The sequence below is a fragment of the Coffea arabica genome, chromosome 10c (assembly GCF_036785885.1).
Source record: "Coffea arabica cultivar ET-39 chromosome 10c, Coffea Arabica ET-39 HiFi, whole genome shotgun sequence".
Classification (NCBI taxonomy): domain Eukaryota; kingdom Viridiplantae; phylum Streptophyta; class Magnoliopsida; order Gentianales; family Rubiaceae; genus Coffea; species Coffea arabica.
This window is the reverse complement of record NC_092329.1, coordinates 12,518,366-12,545,591: the sequence shown is the minus strand read 5'-3', so window position 1 is coordinate 12,545,591 and position 27,226 is coordinate 12,518,366. Positions and strand designations below refer to the sequence as shown.

At 32.8% G+C, this 27,226-nt stretch overlaps 1 protein-coding gene across 2 annotated transcripts; it reads right to left on the bottom strand.

Annotated features, from left to right (window-relative positions):
- Positions 1-13,868: 13,868 nt before the first annotated feature.
- LOC113714946 (dammarenediol II synthase-like) lies at positions 13,869-22,129 on the bottom strand. 2 transcript variants are annotated; one of them, XM_027239095.2, is made up of 16 exons: positions 22,019-22,129; positions 17,915-18,167; positions 17,634-17,822; positions 17,440-17,529; positions 17,131-17,325; positions 16,719-16,970; positions 16,320-16,508; positions 16,077-16,190; positions 15,703-15,945; positions 15,518-15,616; positions 15,161-15,267; positions 14,891-15,034; positions 14,597-14,774; positions 14,413-14,493; positions 14,233-14,316; positions 13,869-14,118 (listed from the first exon to the last, which is right to left on the bottom strand). In XM_027239095.2, the coding sequence occupies exons 2-16, from the start codon at positions 18,113-18,115 to the stop codon at positions 13,999-14,001; spliced, it is 2,286 nt and encodes a 761-aa protein (XP_027094896.1). In that variant the 5' UTR covers positions 18,116-18,167; positions 22,019-22,129; the 3' UTR covers positions 13,869-13,998. The 2 variants fall into 2 exon arrangements, with proteins under 2 accessions (XP_027094896.1, XP_027094897.1); XM_027239096.2 differs by having other exon boundaries at positions 17,915-18,126; positions 22,019-22,112.
- Between the last annotated feature and the right edge of the window lie 5,097 nt (positions 22,130-27,226).

Sequence of the window (27,226 nt, the reverse complement as noted above, 5' to 3'; positions counted from 1 at the left end):
TTAAGAGTTGTTATGTGAAATACTAAAATCCAGCTGCTGCTAAAGTTTTTTTATCCATTTTCTACAGTGATTTTAAAGGACGAACTTCATAACAAATCTCAACGTTGGCGATCACAAGTAAGATTTCATGGTTTCATAGTTTCCATTACCTTGGTTAATTCCATCTCTTTTAGTTTCAAACTCAGTAGGCTATGTTAACAGGAAGATAAGTGTTGAGTTAGGCTGAGCAATAAATGCAAGAAACAATTTGAAGTTTGCTTACAATTTTACTCCAAAATCATTGATGGAAGCAAGACAAATTGTATCCCAATGTGAAATAAACTTTGCATCGTAAGGATTCAAGTGGGACAAATTTTATACATTGGAGACTAAAATGAGACAAATTCTATACTTCAGGAACTATAGTGAGACGTATTTTATACTTTAAAGACTAAAGTGTCCTATTTTAAAAGTTAGGGGACTAAGTTAAAAATTTAAGTATACTTGAAAGCCGCAATTAATCCATTATTATATGCAGACGACCTATGAGAGTTCAATACACACCTCTAAAGCATGCACATTTGAAAATCTTAGAGACTAAAGCTGCAATTAAAACTGCATGAGGCATAACTCTAAAATGCGTTGTTAAAACTTCATGGCCGCACAATAAGTAAATGGTAAATATGCTTAATGTTTATGTTTTTAGTTCGAAACTTGAAAAGAATATCATTTGTCATAAAAAAAAATGTGGATTGTGCCTTTATAGTTGCAAGGATTGGATCCTTCAGATTCTCAATCTTAGAGACTAAAGCTGTAATCACTAATCAGTTTGTTGAGATTGTTGTCAGTTTGTCAATATGGCTTGGCTACTCCATCTCTCAAATAAGATGATGCTACAAATGCCAAAAGTTAACCTTGCCATGTTGAAGTAGTTATGCCCGGATGATTATTGGCAAAAACAGCTGATGGGGTACATAATTAGGAAATTTCTACCTATAATTTGACGGTCTAGATGAGTTGTAGACTTGATAAAAATATATAACAAGCTACATTTATTGATTTCCGCTTTTATAGTTCAAGAATTGTACGAATTTTAGTACGAACCGCACATTAATTTGAAAGACTGTGACTTGTAAGAAAATTAATCCGCCCTCTTGTCCCCCACAATTGAATATATCACGAACTTTCCTTGTCTGAAAATTATGGGTCAATGGACCAAAGGCACAAAAGTTGATTCTGCGCTTATTTACAAGAGTAAAACACAATTGTACGTGGACAAACTTCTTGCAGCTACTCAAAAATAATTCAGTAATAAATTACAGTATATAAAAACAAATGCAGTATTTTCTTCTTGTTGAAATATTCTTTACACGTAGGATTATGTGATTTACATGCAATAATTATCTTGCAATTACAAGTTTTCTCCAAAGGCTGTACATGCAATAAATAGCATTTTCTTGTTAACTATGCGTTTGGATGCATTTTCATGTTAACTAAGGATGTGTTTGGATAAACAAATTATTTCAAATATTATTTTGTTTACATCATAAATATATTTTTGAACAACATTTTTATATTTTTAACTATTTTTTTATTTCACATACATCACATCACAAAAGTACTATGATATATTATTTTAAATTGGAAGAATTACAATTTTGGTCCTTAATGTTTGGCCTCTGTGCCAAATTGGTCCCCAATGTTTCGATCAAAACAAATCTAGTCCCAAAATTTGTGATTTTAGACAAATTTAGGATAACTAACAGAAATGGAACAATGATTATTAATGGTCAATATCAAATTGCCATTAGTTAACAACTTTTATTTTGCACTTTTGGTCCCCAATATTTTGATTTTGAATCATTATATTTTTTTAATTTTTAAGTAGTGATATTAAGAGTTTTAATATGAATTGAGACGCAAATTAGAATGAAATAGTATTAAATAAGTAATAATAATTCTAATTAAACTTCTTTTTCTTCTTTTCTTTATTTCATCTACTCATATTAACAATATATTACATGTTTTTTTTTTTTTTGCGTAGTAAGTCTCAAATTTGATATAACATATGTATATTATTGTTTCTCATTATTAATTATAACACTTTATATTGTCGCAACATGATCATAGCTTAAATTGCATATCTTGGTTAAATAAGCTATAAATGGATGATAATATACCAATAATAAATCAAACATAAAATAGTAGAAGAAAAAGAGAATTCTAGATTTATAATATAAGTTTATTATAGTTACTACTACAAGAATAGTTGCATGTCTTGTGTACGTAGGCTTCAAACACTTTTAGTTAGCTATTGTGCTTATAAAAACTAGCGACAGTAAGTATCAATGTGAAGTAATTTTAGAAATTCTTTAAAAAACTATCTTTTAGTTTTTGTTGTCATTCCTATCAATAGAAAACTAATGTTCCAATATTATAGTTTTAAATCATTTATTTTAATATTTGTATATCTTAATAATCATTTAGTGGTTTATGTAATGTGTATGAAATACTAACTTCATTTCAAATTCAATTAATAACCTATTAAAATGCCAAAAAAAAGATCAACTTAATTTACAAAGTATATATTCCTTATATTTTAAAGATATATTTAATTAAGTTTTTAATTATAATTAGAAATAACAATAATAAATCTCATTATCAGCTAATTATTTGAGACTAACTATGCAAAAGAGAAGAAACATATGATATATTATTAGCATGAATAAATGAAATAAAAAAAGAAGAAAAAAGTTTAATTAGAATTATTATTACCCATATAATACTATTTCATTTTAATTTACATCTCAATTCATGCTAAAATCCTTAATATCACTATATAAAAATTCAGAAAATATAATAATTCAAAATCAAAACATTGGGAGACCAAAAGTGCAAGATCAAAGTTGTTGACTAATTGTAATTTGATGTTGACTATTAATTATTGTTCCATTTCAGTTAATTATCCTAAACTTGAGGGACTAGATTTATTTTAGCCGAAACATTGGGGACCAATTTGATACACAGACCAAATATTATAGACCAAAAGTCACAATTCATCCTTTTAAATAATATTTTAAACAAAATCATTATCCAAACACTTACATACAATTAGTATCATGTGATGTTCACACGTTCCCAACTTTGCAATGACAATTTTTCTTAGCACACGATTTTGCTGAATTTCGGCACCTGGATTCTCCACCATTCAGCAACCGGTGCAACTGTTGATAAAGTAGGGCGGTTCGAAACGCTGTAAAAGTCAAATGACATAAGACATAAAATCGAAAAGAGAGAACTTAGATGGCTGTCCAAGTCAACTACCGACCATGTCTGATATAGCATCATAGCTGTCTCCATCTACCCGGTGGCACTGAATCAGCGTACCTTTGATACAAGGATTTGGTCTACATGAATGCGTGATGCACCATCTGATCTTATTTGATGATAATTCAATTTTAGTCGGTCCTTCAATGGTTCAATTGGATTCTCATAGAATTGAAGTATCAATTGGAAATCACTGAACTTGGCTCAGTGGCCATCAAAGAGAGTTTTAAGTCCCTCATACAACTGTAGGTGGGAGTTTAAATCTCACCTGCAGTAAAAAAAATTCAAGAGTTATACTAAAACACTTTTTTAATCTAATAAGGTCTGTGTACCTGCTAAGATGTCTGGTCGGTATAACCATGAGAATAATTCCGAATATGAACCAACTATTAAATGAGATGATTCAATTAGCTTCTGATATCTCGCCTCCTGCGTCTTAAATCTCATTCTTGTCTACTTAAAAAAATCAATAATAACATATTCTTTTTATTTTTATCCTTTCTATAGTATTCGATGCAAAGATTTTTTTACAATATAGAGGTGATTTCATGAAATATAGTATAATTTCTATTCAACTTCTAAATATAGAAAACGATTGACACGAGGAATTCAAGAACGATTAATCCTTTTTATAAATGATTGTACACACGTAATATCATTTGGTATACATGCAATCATTATTTTGCAATTGCAAATGACAGTTTTTTTTTTCCTTCGTAAATGTTTGAATGCTTTAGCTGGCCTCTCACCATCCACCAAGCTGGGCGGCAACTAATCCATTAAGTAATGCAGTGCAAATGTGGCAAGGCAAAAGAAATAAAAATGCAACACAAGTTGACTCAATTAATAAAGACAAGTCACTTCCTCATAAATGATTGTGTATTCGAATCTCCCTGCTAATGTGAGAGATATATTTGTGGGTGATCTGTAAGAATCTTTATATATAAGTGATCTATGGTCCCGAAAACTTGTCCTGCCCTATGACGGTGACTGAATCTACCCAAATTTTTTCTTACCAAAAAAATGAAATAGAAACAAGATCGCGAGAAATTAGGTGAAGGTCCAAGTAAACTAATTTTGGCCATCACTTCTATATTTTGGTGTCCATAGCTGCTTCGATCTCTCTCTATTTTGGTGGCGCTGAATTAGTCATCACTTGATACAAGAATTTGGTACTGGAGTCTACTGACTGAGTAAAGCGCCAACTTCAGACACACGAGGAAACAATCCTATATTCTTTTGCAATGAAGATCTATAATTGTTTACCATTTACTTTTTATTGATTAAAGAATTTAATTAACCAGACGGGTTATATCTCCATGCAAAGCACATGACGTATTACTACCATAAAAAAAAAAAAAAATCAAACATTGCAATATGCTAAAAATGATTAGTCCGGCCAAATTTAGGTTAGGATTAATGGTCAATTTATGAGGAGTCTTTTGATTGTACTGAGGTACATGTTTGATTCTTGGGCATCCCCCTCTTTCCCCAGATATATAGTTTTGCAAGTTACTAGGTGTTGGTGTGTTTTGATTGGATCAGCAGCAGGTGCTGTTGGATTCGGTTTTTTGGACCTTTTACAATGCTTAGTATGTTGTTTATTTAATGTTTGTATAAATTAATTACTTGGTGTATATAAAGAAAATTTATGTGTATAATTAGAATAATGAAATTATATAAATATGTACCAAATCATGTTATAGACACAACAATTCGGAACGACCACATCTAGCTACCACATTCCCATGTTACGGGAACAACATACTGGTGGATTTTGAACGTAGTGCGACGGCAAGATAGCCAACAGGCCATTAGGATGAACAAGGGAGAGCTAACTTTAGGATCAATCAATCACTCATTCTACTATATTTAATATGATTTTTCAAGTGTTTCCTTTTATTTCTGCCTGTAAGTACAGTTGTAATAGGGCATATTATTGAACAATAAACCCATCGCATCTATTTCTTTTTAGCATCTATTAGTCCTATTCATTGATATTTTAGACTTGAGTTTGATCAAAATTTTTTCTCTAAATTAGGGCTTATTATAATTTATCCTCTTAAGATATATCTTGATTCTCACTTTACACCGTACCCTTTATGTTGTGTCACTTAACCCCCTGAGAGATAGAAAAACCCCACTCCTGTGTTTTTTTTTTTTTCTTTTTTTCTCTCTTCTCTGTTTTATTCCAAATTAGTTTTCTCTTTTTTCAAATTTTTATTTCTAAAAAAATAATGAATTTCTGTAACAAAAACTTTAGAATATCCATGCCCTAATTTCCAAAATTGAAAAACTATATATAATTTTTACAAATTAATTTAATCTATTTTCTAATTTAAGAAATTATGAAAAAATTTTATCCTATTTCCTTATAATTGAAGCATTGATAGTCAATTACTCATTTTTGCAAATCACACATTGACATGTTAGTACTGGATTTTTTTTCATTATTCGTCCTATAATGAGTTTTTCTTATTGGGATCTTTTTTATTTGCCATTTTTTAAAAATAATCAATTGTTAGTGTATTCCCTAATACATATACTCATCTCCTGTGAAACTTCACTAGCATCAATTAGAGTGGTTAAAATCAAATTGTAGGTTAAAGTCCAATAATTAAAGGAAGTAGAAATTTTGAAAACAAAGACTTAGTATAACAGAGGGGTGTTTTTATTTCTAAAGGGTTAAGTGATAAAAAATAAAGGTTATGGGTTAAATTGAGAATCAAGATATACCTTAAGAAGATAAATTATCATTAACCCCCCTAAATTATCTGAAATTACCTATCCATAAAATGATTTGATGTACAGTTTTGCCTGTTGATTGTACTACTATGTAAAACTTTTTATGGATTCACATTATAATCATGCATAAAACAAAAACAATCATCACTAGAAAAAAAAATAGTACTTTTCAGATTTCTCCTTTGGGGTATAAGGGTAGGATTTCTAGGGTTGGTTGATTGCTAAGAAACAAGAAAGCTGCTGTGCCCAGCATTATAGCAAAGGAAAAATAGCCATTCTAGTCCCTTATCTTTAGAGTTTTGTTTAATTTAGTCCGTTATCTATCACCACAACCATTATAATCCCTTATCTTTACTATAAAAAGCCAATCTAGACCCTATAACAAAAAATTAAAAATTTTTAAAGGAGCTAGTCTCGTGCACAATCAAAAATTACCATTTTACTCTATTATCATTAGAGTTGTGTCCAATTGGGTCTTTTATTTATTCTTTTTTTTTTTAATTTCAAAGCTAGACTTATAATGCATAGAATCGTCTCCACTAGGGTTTTTTAATTTCTCATCAAAAGTCCTATATTGATTTTGTTTTGTGAAAATGGGGGTTTACATTATTAAAAGGACAAAATTAGACACAACTTTGAAGATAATGGACTAAAATAGTTATTTTTAACCATGCACATATATTGTATGTGACTAATTCCGTTAGATATTTTCAATTTTCCATTAAAAGTCCTAGATTGACCTTTTTTTTAAAAACAAAGAAAGATAAGGGACTGAAATAGTTATAGTGATAGGTAAAGGACTAAATTGGCCAAGACCTCAAAGATGAGAAACCACAATAGCCATTTTCTCTTATAGCAAAACCTTGAACTAGTTATTCCAATACATCAACTTTGAGTGGAACTCCATCCACATACAACAATCACAAAATTGTTTTCAAATACTTCTACAATCCATGCCCATATTTACATTATTTGGGATGTTTATGATACTCCGCAAGTACCCTAAGTAGGAAAATATTTCTGTATTCTACGCAATGAAGCATACAATTCTTCATGTACACCCCTAGTCCTTGCAAACAGGTATAAAATCATCTCAATTACGTGGTTAATGCACACAAAAAAAAAAGGGAAAAAAAAAAAGCGGCGGTGCGTATCATTTTTGATGCCAGTTGAAAACTATGTACACCTATTGAGGAAAATCTTCATCATCCATTTGAGCATTAATTAACAGTTTGGCTGCTTGATGCAATGGTGTTGGATCTCCCCTAGCCTAGTGAAAAATGGCAATCATAGAAGCATTTAATGAGCAATTTATATACATTTAATCTCAAGAAGGAATTTTAGTACAAAAACTACACATTAATTTGAGCTACAGTGGCGGAAGGAGTAGGGGGGCGGAGGGGTAGCTGCCCCCTAAGTTTTGAGATTTCATTTTAGCCCCTAGGAAATTTTAACGAATTTCATTAGAGAGCTTTCTTTTGCCCCCCTACCCAAAATCTTGATAAAATTCCATTGCCCCCCCCTCCACCTAGGTTTTGCCTTATGAAAATTCTAAACTTCTTTCATCTTTGAATTTTTTTTACTTTGCATTATTATTAGTTGATTATTTCTTATCAACTATTTTAGTATTACAGTTTACATTGTCAAAATTTTATAAGCTTCTTAAGAAAAATCTCGTATTTGTTAAATTATGTATGCCTTTCTATTAAATATTTTATTTTAATTTTCATTATGATTAGCCAAATTTTAAAATTAAGTAATTCATTATAAATTTATTTGATATTTTATGTGTAAAACAAGAAAACTATTAAGAAGTACATTTTTGAAATTCTCTTCCTATAAATTTAAAACCAACATTTATAGCTAATTAGTAATGTTATCTATTTACTTATTTTTAGCACTTTGATATATGATTGCTCTCCAAAGTTCGCTATTACAGAATATTCAAGCTGTATTTTGTCCCCATAATATTGTTAGAATAAAAAGATGAAGAATTGAGTAGTTATATTTAATTGATATATTAATGCAAATTTTGATTTATTGCATATAACTTCCTTATTATGTTTTGTTAAATTAATTATTAATATCATTTTGTCAAAATGTCCACTGATGAAAAAGAATTTATTAATATTAAATATTAATTATAAATACTTTTCTCCAAATTGCAATTAGAAATCTAGATTGGATATAAAAAAAAAAGCGTCCATAAAAACAGTTAACATGCAATCTATAATTCTAAAATTGACATACATAAAGAAACAATTTTTTACACAATGTACATCGGGCCCCCTCCCCGATAATCCTAGCTCTACCAACGACTGTAACTTGGGAGAAAATTAATCAAACCTATTGTCCCCATAACTGAGTATGTCGGGAGCATACAGAATATCATTTTGTTAACCTCGTCTTCTGAAAATTATGGTTTTAAATAAGCGAAGGGCACAAAAGTTGATTTTCCGCTTAAATATTATTTAGAAGAGTAAGACAGACTTGTATGTGAACAAACTTGTAGTAGCTACTCAAAAAGAAATTTAGTAATAAATGAAGTAAAAAAATCGCTGTTTTTTTTTTTGGTTGAAAATATTCTTTGGACTTAAAATTATGTAATTCACATGCAAGGATGGGATAGCTATCTCGCAATTACAAGTCCTCTCAAACAAAATGTACATGCGATAAATAGCAATTTTCTTGTTAAATATGTACAATTAGTATCATGTGATATACCACTGGCAGAGCCACAAGTAGCTGAGGGGTGCAATTTTTTTTTAAAAAAAAATTATGATTTAAGCTTAGAAAGTTTAGAAATTTTCAAAATTGTTTCTTATTTGTCGACCCTAAAAATTTTTTAAATTCTCTTTCCTATCATATAATGCTTCCCTAAATAATTGAAAGTTCATAATCATTACCCTTCACAAGACAATATTAAATTTAATAGAAGTTAAATATGAATGTTAATTCAAAGATAATTTTCACTACAAATTTTAAGCACAATTTACATTTAAAAGCACATTTAACAAAGAAAAAATGAATTTTTAAAATAAACATGTTTATTAGTTTTAAACTCTACTATTACTATAATTCTTATACTCTCGGAGTTTGACCCTCTCAACTTTAGGAATCACTACTACTATTTGCAATGGCAATTTTTCTTCGTACACAATTTTGCTAAATTTCGACCCCTGGATTCTCGCAATTCAGCACCTGATAAAGTAGGACGGCTCGAAGCGTGGAAAAAGTCAAAAGAAACATACACAAAATCGAAATGAATGAAGTTTCGGTGGCTGACCAAGTAAACTGTTGACCATCTCTGCTACAGCTTTATAGCTGTCTCGATCTCCATCGATTTTGTTGGCGCTGAATTAGTGATCACTTCATAGTTGATACTAGTCTCCGGTACCGGAAACTAGTGACTAAGTAAACCTCCAAGTTCGTTCATTGACAGTCCGGCGAGGAATTTTGATCAATGCGTTGATTGTCCAGGTTGTTTGTGCGATTATAAATAAAGTAAGTCTTAAATATTTCGATGATGATGTATACGTTATAATCATTAAATTCATAACGTGTGTAGAAATTGAATTTCTAATATAAATTTTATTTAGTTGTCATTCATTCAGAGTTGGCAGTATATTTATTGTTAGTGTATATAAGATACTCTGTATAAATATATAGGTGATGTTTTCATGTGGTTTCCTTGATTAGGGAGTGTGTTTTGCTTTTATACCAAGTTTGTACAAATTTCTTGAGTGTCAAATAATAGAAAAGATTACGTAAAAAAAAAAACTTATAAGAAAAAAAAAACCAATAAGTTTAGACCTATGAAGAAACATTCCTATATATTCTTTTACGATCGATGATGAATTAAGATCTATTATTTTTTATATAATAAATATTTCCATTGATCAAATTGTGGTGACATACATGTTTGAATCCTTGCGCAATCCTCTCTCCTCTTAGAAAGTTTTTTGAAAGCTTTATGAAGACCAATAGTAGCAGCGATGCAATTTAGCTCTGAAAGTGTAATTAATTTAGAAAATATTAATTGTAGGTTAGGTATCATTAAAATATATTAACTGCAAATTTGTTAGAAAACTCCTTTTGTTTTTGCACCATCGGCATAAAGATTTTCTTTACACTAATAGGGAGGTTTTATTAAATATAATTTCTATTCAAATTCAAATTATCTCTTTGTAAATGTGAAATGTGAATGTGAAGAATAATTACCTCTCCGCACATGTGACAAGTGAATGTAAAAGCTATTGACATGTCAGTTCAAGAAAAGGTTATCCTTTCGATTCACTACTATTTTGAATGGCAAATGACAAATTTCTTTTTTTTTTTTTCACATGTTTTTGAATTCTACAGCTGGACTCTCACCATTCACCAACCTCGGCGGCGCCTGATCCATTACTTAGTGCGGTGCAAAAGCAAAAGGCAGAAGCAAAAGAAACAAAATCGTCGACAAATTATATGTGAAAGTCCGGATCTGATCTGTCTCTGTTTTGGTGGCGCTGAATTAGTCGTCACTTTAAACAAGGATTTGGTACCGGAGTCTACTGACTGAGTAAAGCGCCAACTTCAAACATACGAGAAACAATCTTAAATGAGCAAGTAACCTGAGTAGCTACTAAATTTTTGGATAGTGGAGTTTTGGTCATTTAATTATTAATAATATGTTTTTACTTAATGAATTAGTAAAAGTGTAAATTTTATACTATTTTGTTTGATTTCATCGTTAACTCTGTCAGATTTAAGGATCCATGCGATTTACAAGACATACACTATTAATAATTAGATCTATCAGAGTCAACGTGGAATTAGATAAAATAATCCAAAATTTACACTTTTGATAGTTCGTGTGTAAAATCATACTACTATTAATAGTTGAGCGGCCAAGTTTACACTTTGGGTCCATTAATGTTTTTACCTGGATAATTTGCTCATCCTATTTCTTTTTGGGATTAATCTCATGTACATTGACAGTATACAATAACATTTAGATACATGTTATTTAATTCTAATTTAAATTTGAATTGTTTTTTTTTTTTTGCACATATGGTACACCTAATTCAAATTTGACTATGAACCTTTTTTTTACACATATGATATATATTCAAGGATTTGGTGTGTACACTGACAATATATACAAGATTAATTCATATTTTATTGTGATGAACCTATAGAAAACATGGAGCAAAGCTCCATAATTTTGTACAATTTACTTTCCATTGATTAAAGAATTTAATTAACTAGATATGTCATTTACATGTGCAAGCACGTGATACGTCGCTATTTAAAAAGAAGGGAAAAGTGCAGAAACCTCCCCTGAGATTTCTAACACTTGCACTCACATCCCCTGTGGTTTAAAAAATTGCACTCACCTCCGCTGAACTTACTGATTCTTGCATATTCAGTCCAGGCGGTTAAAATATAATTTTAGGGAGTGAAATGAGAAATTTGTGCCAAATTTGCCCTTTGTGCTACATGCCAAGTAGCATTAATAAAGGAATGACAAAGTACTACAAATCAATTAACAATTAATAAACTTTAAGGGGTATAGTTTATGAGCAAATAGGCATTACTTATTCAAAGTACCAGCTTTTTATGAGCATTTTACTTTCAAACATTTAATTTATGATAAATACATCAATGTTTGTAAGTAAAATTCAAAAAGTGTTACAGTAATATTTTTACAAAAAAGAAACCGATAAGTTATATATTTAATATAAATTAAATATTTCTAGAAAAAGAAATGGCCTATAAAGTGTTAATTCTTTATGACTTTCCTCCATTACATGAATAAAGTATTGGCTCTTTATGGGAATTTTATTCTGAATCATTTAATGTATATTAAACACATAAATATTTGTAACTAAAATTGAAAAAATGTTTCACTAATATTTTTATGAAAGGAAAACTGATAGGTTTTGTATTTAATGAAAATTAAATATGTGAAAATAAATACAAATTCAGGGGAGGTGAGTGCAATATTTTAAACCATAGGGGAGGCGAGTGTGAGTGTCAGAAACATCCACATCAGACGAGGTTTCTGCAATTTCCCCTAAAAAGAATAGTAAAATGTTTTTTTTCTTAAGTGAATAGGCCGGCCAAATTTAAGTTAGGATTGGTCGAAGTATGAGGAATCGTTTAATTGTACTTGGATACATGTTTGATTCTTGGGCATCCCCCTCTTCCCCACTAGATATAGCTATGAGTTTTCTAAAAAAATAAAACTCCACGTTTGCTTGTTAGTTACCATGTGTTAGTGTGTTTTGATTGGACCATGAGCAGGTGGCTGCTTTTTATCATGCTTAATCTCTGCCTATAAGTAGTGTTGTAGTAGGGCTCATTATTGAACAGTTATTCCTGTTTATTTCTTTTCAGCATCTATGAGTAGGGGTGTGCAAAGTCGAAAAATTCCGATTTCGAGATCGAATTCGAATTAAATTCGAAAATTCGAAATCGGAATTTCGGTAATTCGAAATGGAATTCGGTAATTCCGATTTCGAATTAGTCGAAATCGGATCGAATTCGAAATTATAGTTTTTGAAATCGAAATTACCGATTTCGAATTGGGAATTCGAAATCGGAATTCGAAATCGAAACTTTTATTTCGAATTCGAATAATAATATTTATATATAATATAATAATATATATAATACATATTATATAACATAATAGGTTAAATAGTTAATAAATAATAAGTAATAACAATAATACTAACATAACATCTAACAATTGAAATTGCAAAAATCCTAATCTGTGTTCTGCCGCCTCTTCCTCGTCTCTCTCTCACCTTCCTTCCTCCCTCTCCACCGAACCCAATGATGGCAATCTTGAGCGCTGTGGACTGAGAGAAGCGGCGGGAGAGTCGGGTTTCGTAATCGTAAGGTTGAGCTGCGTCGAGGGCACAGATGAGAAGGGCTGAGGGGTGGCGGCGGCGGGAGAGCTGGAGTAAATGGAAACAAAATCTGCTGCGGCGGTGATGCAAATGGTGGGAACGGGAGAGGGGAAGCTGACGGAGGAGGGTGGAATGGGCTGTGGATTGAGAGGAGGTGGGCTGTATAGGGGAAATGGAGAGCATGGTGGCAGCGTGTGCAGAAATGGAGGCGGAAGGGGCAATGAGCTATTAACAAAATTAGGACATGGGTTCTCAGCTGTATGAAGTTGACGACCCTGAATGAATGGGAAGTTAAGGACACGTACGTATAATATGGTACTAGTAGATTTTAGTTTCTGCAGGCATCGTTTTTGTTTTGTTCTGCCTGAGAAGAAAAAGAAATATGCACAGGTTTGAATTTGGTGAATTCGGTAGCCACCGAATTCCGAATTCAATTCGGTGTGAATTCGAAATCGGAACTTGCCATTTCGAAATCGAATTCGGTCGGGAAAAATCAGACCAAAATTTCGAAAAATTCCGATTTCAAACTTTCGATTTACCGAATTCGATTTCGATGCACAGTCCTATCTATGAGTCCATATTTCAGACTTGAATTTTATTTAAAATTATCTGAAACCACCCACAAACAAAATGATTTTTTTTTTTTGGTTGCCTGTCACAGTATCCAAGATTTTGCCCTGACTAATCCGTTGGTCGACCCGAGTCGCACACCAACAGAATGATTTAATACGCAGTCTTGCGCTGCTAAATTGTACTATTATTTAAAACATTTTATGGATTCACATTACAATCATACATAAACAAAAACAATCATTACTAGCAAACAAAATAGTACTTTTCAAATTTCTCCTTCTTGGATAGGGGCCTTAGAAGGGTAGGGGTAGGTGGGATTGGTTGATTGCTAAGAAACAAGAAAGATGTTGCAAAATCTTGAACTAGTTATTCCAATACATCATAAACTTTGCGTGGAATTAATACCAATTAGATAGATCCACATACAACAATCACAGCATTTTGTTTTCAATACTTTTGCAATCTATGCTCATATTTACATTCTTTGGGATGGCCAAACACGTTTACGATATTCTGCAAGTGCCCAAAGTGGGAAAATATTCCTGTATTCAGCATAGTGAAGCATGCAATTCTTCATGTACACTCCTGTTATTTCCTGTGAAAACACGTATAAAATCATTTCAATTACGTAGTTTATTCACAAACAGAAGCATTTATTATGAATCTGTAGCGTGTATAATTTTCCAAGCCAATTGAAAATTATGTATACCTGTTGAGGAAAATCTCCATCGTCCATTTGAGCATTGATTAGCAGTTTGGCTCCCTTGTGCAATGGTGTTGGGTCTCTCTCAGCCTAGTGAAAAATGTCAATCATAAATGCATTTAATGAGCAATTTATATACATTTAATCTCTACACCTATTACCTATAGAAAGAAAATAGATGCCTACCTGTCCACCAAACATTAGTCCTAACATGGCCCAAGAAGTTTGAACCAAATTTGTTCTATTGCCCTCTAGAGGTATGTATTTCTGTAAAATGATCAAAAAAAAAAAAAAAACCAGCATAGAATTGGAAATTCTCCTCTGGTAAAACAATGAATATCTGGTAGTATAACAAGATGGGCGTACTAACCAGGCTAGGGCAAGATTCAAGACATTCTCCCCATCCACCCTCTTCATTTTGAGTAGACAGGTAAAAGTTAACTGCTTTACGAACTGATTCACTATTCTCATATGTTTTCCCTGCAGCAGTAAATCCTGCTAGTACAAACATAGTGCCATAGAGAAAGCAAATTCCCCAGTAGCCATACCTATCAAACAAGAATCTAATTAGCTTTTTTTTTTTTTTTTTTTGGTCAAAATGAACCAAGTATAGTTATTATTTAATTAATCTTGCAATTTAATTTGATTTTTTTTTTTAGTTTACCAAGAACCATCAGGCCATTGTTTTCCTTCAAGAAAATGTACAGCTTTGGAAACAGCAATTTCTATTTCTTTCTCCCTGTGGCCTGGATGCAGACGTTTGAACAACAGTAGAGCTTGGATGATGGATGCAGAATTTTCAACATGCCTGAATTGTCAAATTGGAGAATGATAGCAAAAGTCAATAAATTTTGATGATTCATAAAATTTATTTTTTTTAAAAAAAAGAGTAAAGAATATATTGTAAGCTATAGGTGGGGATAACGATATTTACTCTTGCTCCACAACGATGTCAGCAAACAGCTCTGAAGGGTTCAATTGTTGCAAATATGGTTGAGGAACTGGAGGCTCCCAAATGGAGAAGCCGCCAGTTTCAGGACTCTGTTTTAACACCAAGAAAAACAAAAGAAATTATTAGACAGTTGAAATATGACTTCTAAAACTAGAAAATGGATTCTTGAAACTATAGAAGCCAATTACAAACTTCCAAGTGACAAATATTTGATGATCAAGACTGTAACGTATTTATATTTCAATGTTAATTCCCAACACGCCTCTTCTTTCATCATTTCTCTAAAGGATTAGCACAAAAGAATCCCACAAAAAGTCAAAGAAGTAATGGATTTCATACCTGTAAGTATAGACAAACGTTGACAGCATCATACAAGCGTTCAACATCAGCTTTTTCTCCAGCAATCTCTTGTGGCATTTGAGAGAAAAGTAGTAGGCACTGCATACAAGAATATATTGATCAAGACAGGTTTGGTAGAAAAATTATTCCTTAATTGACTTTATTGGATATCAATCCAAAATTACCTTTAGTGCCTCTGCTGTACAATCTGAGACAACCCAACCTTGATCTTGATCAGAAAAGGTCCAAGAACCTTTGGTGAAGTGGCGATACATTTTCTTGAAGTCCCCTTTTGGATTTGTTTTGCATTGTGCCTCTTTCAAGTGAAAATGTGCTTTCTTGAGGCTGTCTCCATATTCATCTACCATGCCACTCGCAAGAATTGCCTGACTCGCAAGAGCACAATCCCATGTCTGACTTCCGAAGCTCTACAAAATTAACGTACATTAAAAAATTAGGCTTGGATTTTGACATGGTTGCCAGTATTCATTAAACGGAAATTTGTCCCCCATCGGTCATTTTCAGCTCAAGTTAGAACTTCTAGCCATAAAAAACAAACCTGCATTTTCATTCCATCCTCAGCAAGCCATAAATAGTCAGGAACTCTAGCAAGGTGATACTTGAAATCATCACCATTAGGATCGTGTGCCCAAAAACACATCATTTGTAAACTCTGCAGCACAGACGCTAATCTTGGTCAGAACAATTTAACATAATTGTCCAAGCATACTCTTGGTCGAATTAGCTTAAATTGTGGAGCCGAGTTTTTTTTTTTTTTTTTTCTAATTATGATAAATCTAACCTTTTCGACACATCCAATAGTTATGTATCTGCTCACTTCTGCACCATAACGCATGTACTCTATTGACTTTGCCATAGCCCTTTGTCTAATCTTGTTACAAGGCCACCGTCTCATAAATGGCTCAGTACAATAGTTTAGAGTATCCCAGAGAAGATCTTGGATGAAGGAATGAGGATAGTACAAGTCTTCCTGAAATCAACAATTCCTATGATCTCATTGAAATTGATCTCGAAAAGGAAAGAAAACAAAAAGAAGGTAGGTACAGGTAGGCCGCGATCAGCCAGCCATAGTACTCTAAAAATCACCTTTCTAATTAAATTCAAAAGTAATTCAATTAGATTAGTCATATAACTAATTGATTTTTCAGTTACTTGAAATTCTAGGAGTGATTTGGCAGACCTTGCAACAATCATGCCGAGCTTTGTTCCAGTTAATTTGGTCATATGGTTTCACATGAATCTCTCGTCTCAAGGACAAGACAAGGTCGGTGAGCGGCCCATGATACTGTCTGCCATACAGATAAGACATAGGCATGTACGTCGTACGGCAGTAACACCACATTTTTGCTGGATGGTAAGGAAAAAACTCTGGGAAAAGCCAAAATTCTGGGGGTAGTGGATTGCAACCATCCCAATCATACACTCCAAGAACCTGAACCATTTCAGAGTTGTCAACTGATCCGAAAATCTGTACTTTTCCCTATATCCGTAAGTGCGTATTTACATAGAAATCAGCTGACTGCAGTTTTTTTTTCTCCTTTTTTTTGGTCATGTAAAAAGTTAAAAAAAACATTCTGGAATAGGATATGTACCGAAAGATAAGTCTTTCCCCATGACGGAATTCCAGTTGCACCACCATTGTCAAGGATCCATTTGCGAGCTCTTGCAACTGCACCATCTCCATCATCCGGTCCTTCACCAAGTATGCGTAAAGCTACGTAGCTAAGGGCTGATCCCATCATAGTACTATGACCTTCTATGTAAAATCCCCAGCCACCATCTTCATTCTACAGGCAAAACACAGTTCTCTGAATCAAACAGGTAATACAAATCGAGAACATGTATTTTTCCCTTGCAGAAATAACGGTATTTTTGTGTGAGATCATCTTTTTTTAACCTACCTGATGGTTGTAGATGTAACGAACCAATTCTTTCTTGTGTTCTGATGTTAAGTGAGTATTGATCGCTCCACTGATGTAAAGGACAATGAGCTGCAGAAAGTAACAGGTTTATAAATATCAGCTGAAGTTGAGAAATGAGTTTCTTTTTTTATAAGTTCTCGTTGAAAATTAAGTGATTTTGATCTCAAGTTTACCAGTGGTGGTGTGAAGAACATCGGCCCTGCATTCTCAGCTGGCCAATGGCCATCCTTAGCCTGGATTGCGCGGTTTAACCTCACAGCTTTCCTGACAGCAGTCGTAGCTGTTTCATAAGTTACTTCTTCATTTTCTCCCAGCCTAACAGGTGGGATTCCCAAATCAATATGGGAATTTTCTTTCTTAAGCTGCAAAGAAAGCCAAAAAAAAAAATACAAAAATATCAATATCACCTGTTTTATGATTAAGAAAAGTCGACTGTTATGATCAAGATCATTACCTGCATTCTCATGAACAAATCAGCGCATGGATGAACTCCCTTTTTCCTGTTATTTCTGAAATCTTCGCGAGCTTTTTCAAACGCTTCTCGTTCTTCAGGAGTGCCATCATTGGGATCCCACTCCCAGATTTGTCTGCCAACGAAGTTGTTGGTGCTGTATAGATACGGTCCGTTGCCTTCAGCAATCTTAAGCCTCCACATTCTCTGGAACTCTAGTCCAAAAACAAGATTCTTTTGTTGTCAAGCACTTAACCTATAACAAGATTAGAAAGAAGAAGATGGATTGGAAGTGATGAAGGAATCTAGGCTGGTAATATTGGACTAGAGAAAATGATTCAGAGAATGGTGGCGGAATGAAGACTGAAGAGAAGGTGCAGAATTACATATATAGAGCTTTTAACTTAATAAGTGAAAGTGGCTCGCGCCTCAGTCAGTGAACCAATATGGTTGAAAAGTTTCGGATCCCGGGCAGGGAAAATTCGGGCATAACTAATAGAGAAAAACAGTGAAAAAATATAATCAATAATATATCTATAATACAAAAAAATTTATTATATCTGGGGCAGAGAAAAGAAACTTGGTGGTTTTTGCACTATGAAATGGACATAATTTTTCTAATGTTTACCCCTTTTTTTCTGTTTTGTCCTTTAGCTACATGCCACCTTTCACTACTGTCATTAGATTTCATCTTTCAATTGAATACATTTACTAGCTTTCCTTTTTTGTGAAAGATGAAAGTACAAAGAATATAGTTAACGAGTATTTTAAGGGCATTAGATGGGCAGACCTTGTAACGTTTAGATTTTTTTTTTGAAAAATTAAATTAAACAAAAAAAAGTTGATAAATGTTAGATTATGAAAAAGGGCAATCAAGTGAAGTAAGTAAAGCTTAGATGGAAGAATACCTAAAAGTTGATGTTTAGAGGGTAACTGGATTTCGATTGAGACAGATGTTTGCAATCAAATGTTTATTATAATGTTGTTGAAATTATAAGTAGTCCCTCTAAAAGTGGATTCCTACTCTCCTAAACCACCAGCTCTTGGGCTGGTGGGGGTGGGAGACCCTTGCCTCCCACCAAAATGCCACTCTTGTGGCTTTGTTTCAAATCCAGACGGGTGCGTAGTGCACCCGTCTGGTCCGGTGATGGTTCTCTTCCCATCGGTTCCTTCTCCTAATTAGAGTAGGAGTAGGGATGATAATTAACAAAAAAAAAAAAAAAACTCGTCAATTTCTTTTCATGCACAATTAAAAATGGAGTCTAACCACACATGGCAGCATTTTCCACCCAAGTCCTTCGACACAGCACCAATTACATATCTCGCTACAATGACCAAATCCCAAGAAAAACTAATGAGCTTGGTTCAGTGACTTCCTCCTACTATCTGTCACTATACGTGAAATGCCACTTTAAGTGATTTTGGACGATCCCAAGCAAGCCACCCCGTCAAATCTTTCCGTCTTCTTCTTGTTTGTTTTCGGTAAAAATAGAAAAGACCAAATCCCAAAAAGAAAGCCGCCCTGTCAAATGTTTTTGTCTACATATTGTTTGTTTTCGGTAAAAAAGTAAGGGATCCTCTACACTGTGCAATTCCCCTAATAGGAAATCATACTATTGCTTCCACATGTCTATGCTCTTTAAATTTTGAGTTTACTTACTAGTAATACATAGATCACAGGATTTTTTGTGATGAATGTAGAAACTTTGGTATTTTTGTGGCAAAAGGTATTTATCATGGATCTAAAACTGCTACAAAACTTTTGGTCACGTTCATATGTAAAACGTCGCTGAAATCGTAACAAACTATTTTTCTTGATTTTTGAGGTACTTTCCATTCTGAAATGGATGTGTGGCAAAAAATGATTTTTTTTTAAATTTTTCTTGGCAGTAGACAAACTTCCTACGCAATCATATGTTTGTGGATAAGATCAAGACAAGTACGGAGAGAGAAGAGATAAGAGGGCCGCTACAAGTACAACATACTAAAAAAATAAAAAATTTAGATCACCGTAAAGAGACGCCAAGTGCACCTGTGCCACATTTCAAAGTTTTATGTAAATTGTTTAAAGTAAAAAAATCACTGTCATATTCTGATAGATGTCACTTTAAAGTTCATAGTATCTCCTTAATTAGCACTGATCCTTAGTCATATGTCAATATATGCAGTTAATAGCACACAGATGTAAAAATTGAACACTCAAAATATTGCACGCAGGTCCCTTTTACATGTGGTATGGCAGAGAAGTTTGTTTAGTTTCCTTGTTTTAGAGTGACATATAGGGCAAAAGAGGGGTCCTTCTTGCTGGAAATTATTGAAGGCTTTTATAGCCCGAAAAAAAAAAAAAGGAATGATAGGAACTCTTTATTGTTGATTGGGCAAAAACTGAAAAAATAGAGTGGAAAAGTATGAGAAATGGCACTTATGGACGAGATGGGTGTTTTGTGATGTATCTATAAGTTGGGGATACGCATTCAAGCATTGTGAATTGTGATGTCTTGATTTTGGGTTAATAGGGAAAACTTTAGTATAAAAGGGCACTTTTGAATGCTTAAGCAAATAACAAAGAAGGCGCAATTTTGAATGAAGAATCAGTAGAGCTACTTCTTATGTAAATGATCAGAAATTGCATCCACTTTATAACCATTTGAGCAGTCAAACCACCTTTCACACTATTTTTGTCAAAACGGAATAAAAGTAAAACGAGGAGTTTATTTCATTGGCCATTGTGAATTGGAAAGTAGCTGTCATGGTTTACTTAGAAAAATGGTGAACCGGCAAAATATTAGTAGTACTGTATATGAGTTGAAAGGAGAGAGCTAGAACCTCCGTCCCATAAAGTGGTCCACCGTGAGTGACTCCAATTTATGCAGCAACTGTTTTTGTTACGCACCAAAAAAGAAAAAACTGTGTTTGTTGCATGTCCTTGATCATGACGATACAGACATTTCGGCACACAACTCAGTGATAATTGACGAAGGAAACATATGTAAGATCCACGAGGAAATTCTAAGTTAGACTTTTCTTCGACTTTTTATTTGGGAAAAAGGCTGATTGTCAATCTGTACCCAAAAAAAAATGTTGTGGTTAGAGTTAGAGATGCCTAATAAACTCTAATTGTTTTGTGGGATTTTTACTTTTAGAGTTAAAACTTTCGCTCATACCCTTTCTTTTAAAATGTCTATTTTGGTTTGTATAGAGGTGAAAACTCAGGCTGCAGGGATCTTGTTAAGCTCACTTGACTAGGTCAAAGCTCCCTTGTTGTGAACAATTTTCTTGATACAATGGGCTAATTAAGACCATGCATTAAAGCACTACTTTCGGTTCGACGTGGGATTTGATTATTCCTTTAAGAGCATGTAGAATTAGGTTGTTGCAGGAAAAAAAAAAGTAAGGAAAAGAAAGCAAATAGAATCGAAAGGGTAAAGAAAAGAATTACTAAAAGGAAAGGGAAAAACATTTCTTATATAATAGTACTAATTGTCAAAGAAGGCTTTAAATCCTTTGTTACACTTTTGATATTAGATTATGTACTAGTTGAATTATGATTGTGAATAGGGCTAGATCAATTCGAATCCGAGTCTGCTCGGCCTGAAGAAAGTCGATTAAAAATCTTATGTTTAATTGGGTCGAACAAAATTTGAGTATGAATATTAAATCCAAATTAAATGTGAGTCGAGATTGCGTTTTACTAGGTTTAGACACGATTGAGACATAATAGTATGTATAATCTATAATTATACATATTATAACATGAAGTATTAATACTTTATAGATAGAGGCCGATTGACAGCCTTAATTAGAATGGCACGTATCCCTCTACTAATATCCACTAGTGATTGATAAATCATAAAATAAACATATCGTGATACAAAGTGTAGTACGATTGAATCGACTTTTAACAACACTAATTGCTTTCTGGTTCTAAAGGTTTTCGCTTCTACAATAACAGAAGGAAAACGAGAAGTAGTTTTATTGACCAATGAAGAAACTTCAAGAATGTAATAACTACTTCCATAAACTCTGATGTAGGAGCAGCACAACAAAAGGTGCATGATCACATCAGCTAGAAGCTAAATACTTGTACTGTTAAAGACCGAAACATACCTGAGGCAAAAAATGTCGAGCCAGCTAGGAGGTGGGCTTGGAATTGGTTTATAGTACAATCTACAGCTTTCCTGAAAAGTTTGAGCTCAGAGATATTATTGTATAAGAAAAATGGCAGAACAGTATGGCAAATTGTAACCTAACACACACTCTTATATGGATGTGTGTAAACTCCTAGTCACACACCAAGAAAATTCGGAAGCATATCCTTGTCACACACCGTCTCACGAGAAAGATAGTGAGACGGTGACTCTGTATTACTCGCCTGGTATTCTGGGTGATTTTTTCAGCTCTCGATCCATTACGTATTGAGGAGTGAGGAGCCAAGAAGTCCACTTTGGCTGTAGACCAAGCCAAAAATTGTTCATATTCACAAGTGGTGGCTGTAAAATATGCTGCTAACGTACAGCAAGAATGGATTGCAATCCATAAATATTTTCACACACGGGTCACACACAATGACACCGACATTTGCAAATGTAAGACTTGGTCATGATCCATGGCTACGCCTAGGTGTTTCGTATGGTTTAGAAGAGAAAGAAAATCAGATAATATAGGCGACAGTACCTAATATGTAAGGATAAGAATAGAAGAATGATGTTTTGATTAGGAGATTAATCAAATAGTTTACGTATGTATAAGAACATAATTAATGGTCGAGAGAGATGTCTGTGAATCTCAAATTTACTCGTAATCTTGTTATAATTAAGGAACCTTTTTCAAGAATTTCATATTGTCATTTCTTTGTACTTTTTTGCATTTCTTTTCACTTAAAATTCCCACAGTAAATAATGGAATAAAGTCTCGTATTGTTTTTCTGTTCAAACCTATTTATCCAAATGGATTGTCAATTGTGTTTTTCTCATTTGGAGGCTGTGCTTATTCTTCCTAGTGGTAGTTGAATAACGACTATAGCACTACTACACTAAATGGACTGGCGCTGAAGTAAATGTAACTGTTTGTTCCTCAAGAAAAAAACAAGTAAAATGTTTGAGCTGACTAATTCGAGACCCAACAACACCTACCTACAACCACAGACGTCGCAATTGTCCTTTCTCATAATTATGTGCTTGATACCCATACCGTGCGAATTTGACAAGTTCAACGGAACTTGGACATATATATATATATATATATATATATATTCCAATTGGGAATTCAACGTAGCACCAAAATTAAAATATTTCTCAAGTTTGAGTAGCATATTTTACTGCACTGAATTAGGGTGTAAATGAATCGAGCTATATTAATTAAAAAACATACTTACGTACTTTCTTTAAATGTGTTACAATCTCCAACATTTGTATGCAGAAATAGGTTATCATGGATGGTAAAAATTGAGTTCGAAGGTATTTATATCGAGTCAAGAAAATTTTGAGTTAAAAAATATGATGAAGTAATATTATGTAGAAAGGGGATTAAGTGATTCAAGAAAATATTGGAAGCACAAAGTGATAATGTGTCGAGTGCAAAAAAGCGACACAATCCGAGTTAGGTAAACCGTATACTGTAGCATATCAATTTCCTTCATTCTTTGAAATTCAAGGTGGAAATTTAAATATGTATGCATAGGAAATTAAGAATGCGGTCGGTATATTCTGACTTCGAGCAACGTTTGAAGACTTTTACCAATTAATATTTTAATTATATAATAACAAGTCAACGAGACACTTTAAACCTCGTCAAGCTTAGCTAAATGATTTCACGTACCGAGTTAAAGAGTTTCATGTGGTTTGTGTTATCTTTCAAATTATACTCTAAACAGTGTTTAACCATTTCAATTAATACCAGAGTTAACATATCATATTTAGCACTTGGCAATGTGATGTTTAGCAAGAAAATATTTGTTTTATTTACCTACCATTTATTTACATGGGAAAGGAAACAAAACTAGTGAAAATTAAGTAGCTTTCTAATCATCTTGTTTAGATTCCACATGGAACTCAATGAAAGGAAATCTAAATCTGGTAGAAAGAAAGAAAGGAAAGGAAAGGAAATATCTGCTAAAATCTTTGTGTAATATTATATTAGGACTTTTAGACACGTGTCAATACTCTGCATAACAAAATGCAATTTTGTTTTCATCGTCAAAATTGTTTTTTCTTTTCCTTTTGAAAGAATCGCCAACATGGTTTAGAAGGTTGTTTAGAAACTGATGCACTCGTCTGGTTTAATGCTGGTTCAGTTTCCGTCAAATTTCTCCGATTCAATTGGGCCACCCCATAGAATAGATTCCCACCTTAGAAGTAGGCCTAAGTTAGACTGGACTAAATGTGACATTACGCAAAAAAAAAAAAAAAAAATGCTTGTAATGTCAACTTCTTGGCTCTGTTGATTATAATGATGTAATATCATTAACTCTGTAATTTGAAGGAGTCTCTACTTTGACCAATGCTATTCCAAAATATCTGAGTATCCTTAGCATACATGTAACATTATCGTGTAACTACAAGATAATTCGGATATTAAACAATAAGGTAGTGCTTGAAAATTGATATATTATCTAAAATGACTAGAAAGTTTGCCTCACACAATCCATTTGAAACGCTCAATTCACCGCATTGTACACTTAAAGATACCCTAGTACCACACATACCCAAATTAAAGTTGTTTATAGAAGATTTCAGTAATTTTTATTCATCTGTGATCGCTAGATCTCTCGGTACGGGTCATTAAACGATAAATAGAACTTCATCTTAAATTATTTTTAAAACATAATGATTTTTTTTCGTATGATTAGCTAATAAAACCCTATAGTATCAGAGGCCTAAATTCTTATCACTAAATTTAGTATAAATTTTATATACATTGACAGCGTATAGACTATCACCCTCGGATTCATGATATATGTACAAAAGTTGAATTTTAAATTTAAATTTACATATTTGTCATTTATCTAATGCTGACAGTGTATCAGCGTATACACCGTCAGTGTAGTAAAGATTGATCCCTAAATTTAACCCATAAATATAAGTGGCAAACCAGCCCATTTAATTAAATTTACCCATACCCATCCATGAATAGATAGGCATGGATATCTTAAATTTTTGTATATGGATATAAATGGGTTACTCAATAATACCCATTTATTAAATGGGTATTATTGAGTAACCCATCAAACTCAATTAATCCATATAGAATCTTCTTCCCCCAAGTCTCCTCTCTTCCCCCACCCCTTTTTTTTTTTCAAAATTTTCATTTTGCCATCATGTTAACTACTTTTGTTTCATTATTATTATTATTATTTGTTGGTTTTATCTTATCATTTTATTTTCTCTTAGTTTGTTGGCTTGCTCATTTTTCAACATTATCAATTTATGATAAGTTTTAACTTCTTTTCTTATCTTTTCAAAATGAAATTTTAAATTTATATGTGAAAAAATGCTAGAGATTCAAAATTTTTGAATTAAGTTTTATATTAACTTTTATAGCACTTAGTTCAAATTTTTATATTCTTATTATTCAATTATTAAATAATATGTAATTTTGCAACACAGAGTATGGATGGAAAAAATTTGGTAATTAGGCTTATTGAGCATTATAAGTAAATATTTAAAACTAATAATGGGTGCAAAGTGCGGTATACATTGATAACTTAGTTTGCAAAAATGAATTTAAATGAGTTTACAAAAAGTTAAAATAAGTGAGTTATAAATGGGTAATTGGGTTACCTAATTCATTTTTGACTTACCTATTTTTATCCATCTAATTAAATGGGTATAAATGGGTTGGCTCACTTATACCCATTACCCATTTTATCCAACCTAAATCTATCCAAGTCATCCATTTTGACACCTCTAGTTGTAGTAGACATCATAGCTATGGACATGGCTTTGAACATTCCACGTCATACCCTGCAGACAATCAAGTACAATAATTTTTACTTTCAAAATTTTGATTTCTTTATATTCCTATATTAACATTTGTCTGCGAGGTTCCCATTTTTTTTCTGCTTTTAAGAATAATTCGCTAATTTAAATCCTATTTTTTGCATACTTATGAGGATAACTACACTATCTAATTAAGCAGTTAGCGCCTAGTTTCAACGCACTTAAAAGCATCTTTTGTCAAGCTGCTATGCCCCAGTAGAAAAATGACCAGGAGACATAAGAATGAAACACGCCAATTATATTAATCTTATCCTTGAAATCTTCTCCAAAGTCTGACTTCTAAGGATTGATGTAATCCCTTTTTAGACAGAGAAATACATGTCTATCTTTGTGATTTGATGCATGTTTTTGAAAGTATTGCATAAGTCATTTTCAGTGTCTTTCAGCTCCTGGTTTTTCCTGGCCACGTAGCCAAATAGTAGTATACATCATCCTGTTTAAAAATCAGTACTTGAATTTAGCAATTATCTGAAATGTATACTAGCCTATTTGAGTTCTCATTATATTCAGCTTAAAGGCGAGCATGCAAAGTATAATATTCACCACATGATCAGTACCAATTCTTTTTTTTTTTTTTTGTCAATTATCATCATCTAAACCTACTCCTACTCCTACTCTAACCAATTTTAGGGAAGGTCATGGAAAATCGATAGAGATTGAACCACTATCGCACCATACGGGTGCATTACACACCCATATGAATCTAAGAGAAGTTACATTAAGTGGCAACTTCGATGTGAGGTCAGGTTTGAATTCTTGACCTCCCATCCATATGGATCTAACCTACTCTAGGGGAGGTGACCCAACAGAGTCAACCGGAATCGATGGGGATTGAACCACCATCGGACCATACGGGTGCATTACGCATTCATATGGATCTAAGAAAAGTCATATTAAGTGATAACTTTGATGGAAAACAAGATTTGAACCGTTGACCTTCCACTCATATAAATCAGTACCATTTCAATGTATCAAGTTTTGTCAAAACTACAACTTCAGGGTAGAAGGTAATATTTTTTAGGATTTTTTCTAACGATCGTTAATATACTTAATATTCACCTAACTTACCATATATATATGCATACTAACATTTATTATTTTTACTTGCATTTATTTCCTTTCTTATTTAATCTTACCTTCCATCCCTTGTATTTATTTACTTTCCCTAATTAATCTTATATTTCAAAAAAAATAATACTTGAAATATATTTTAACGGGTGTAGGACACCCGTTAGACAAACCGTATTTTTTATCCCCTTTTTTAAGTTCTACATATTTATAAAATTTAGTAGTTTTGTAATTTGTATTTCCATCATAT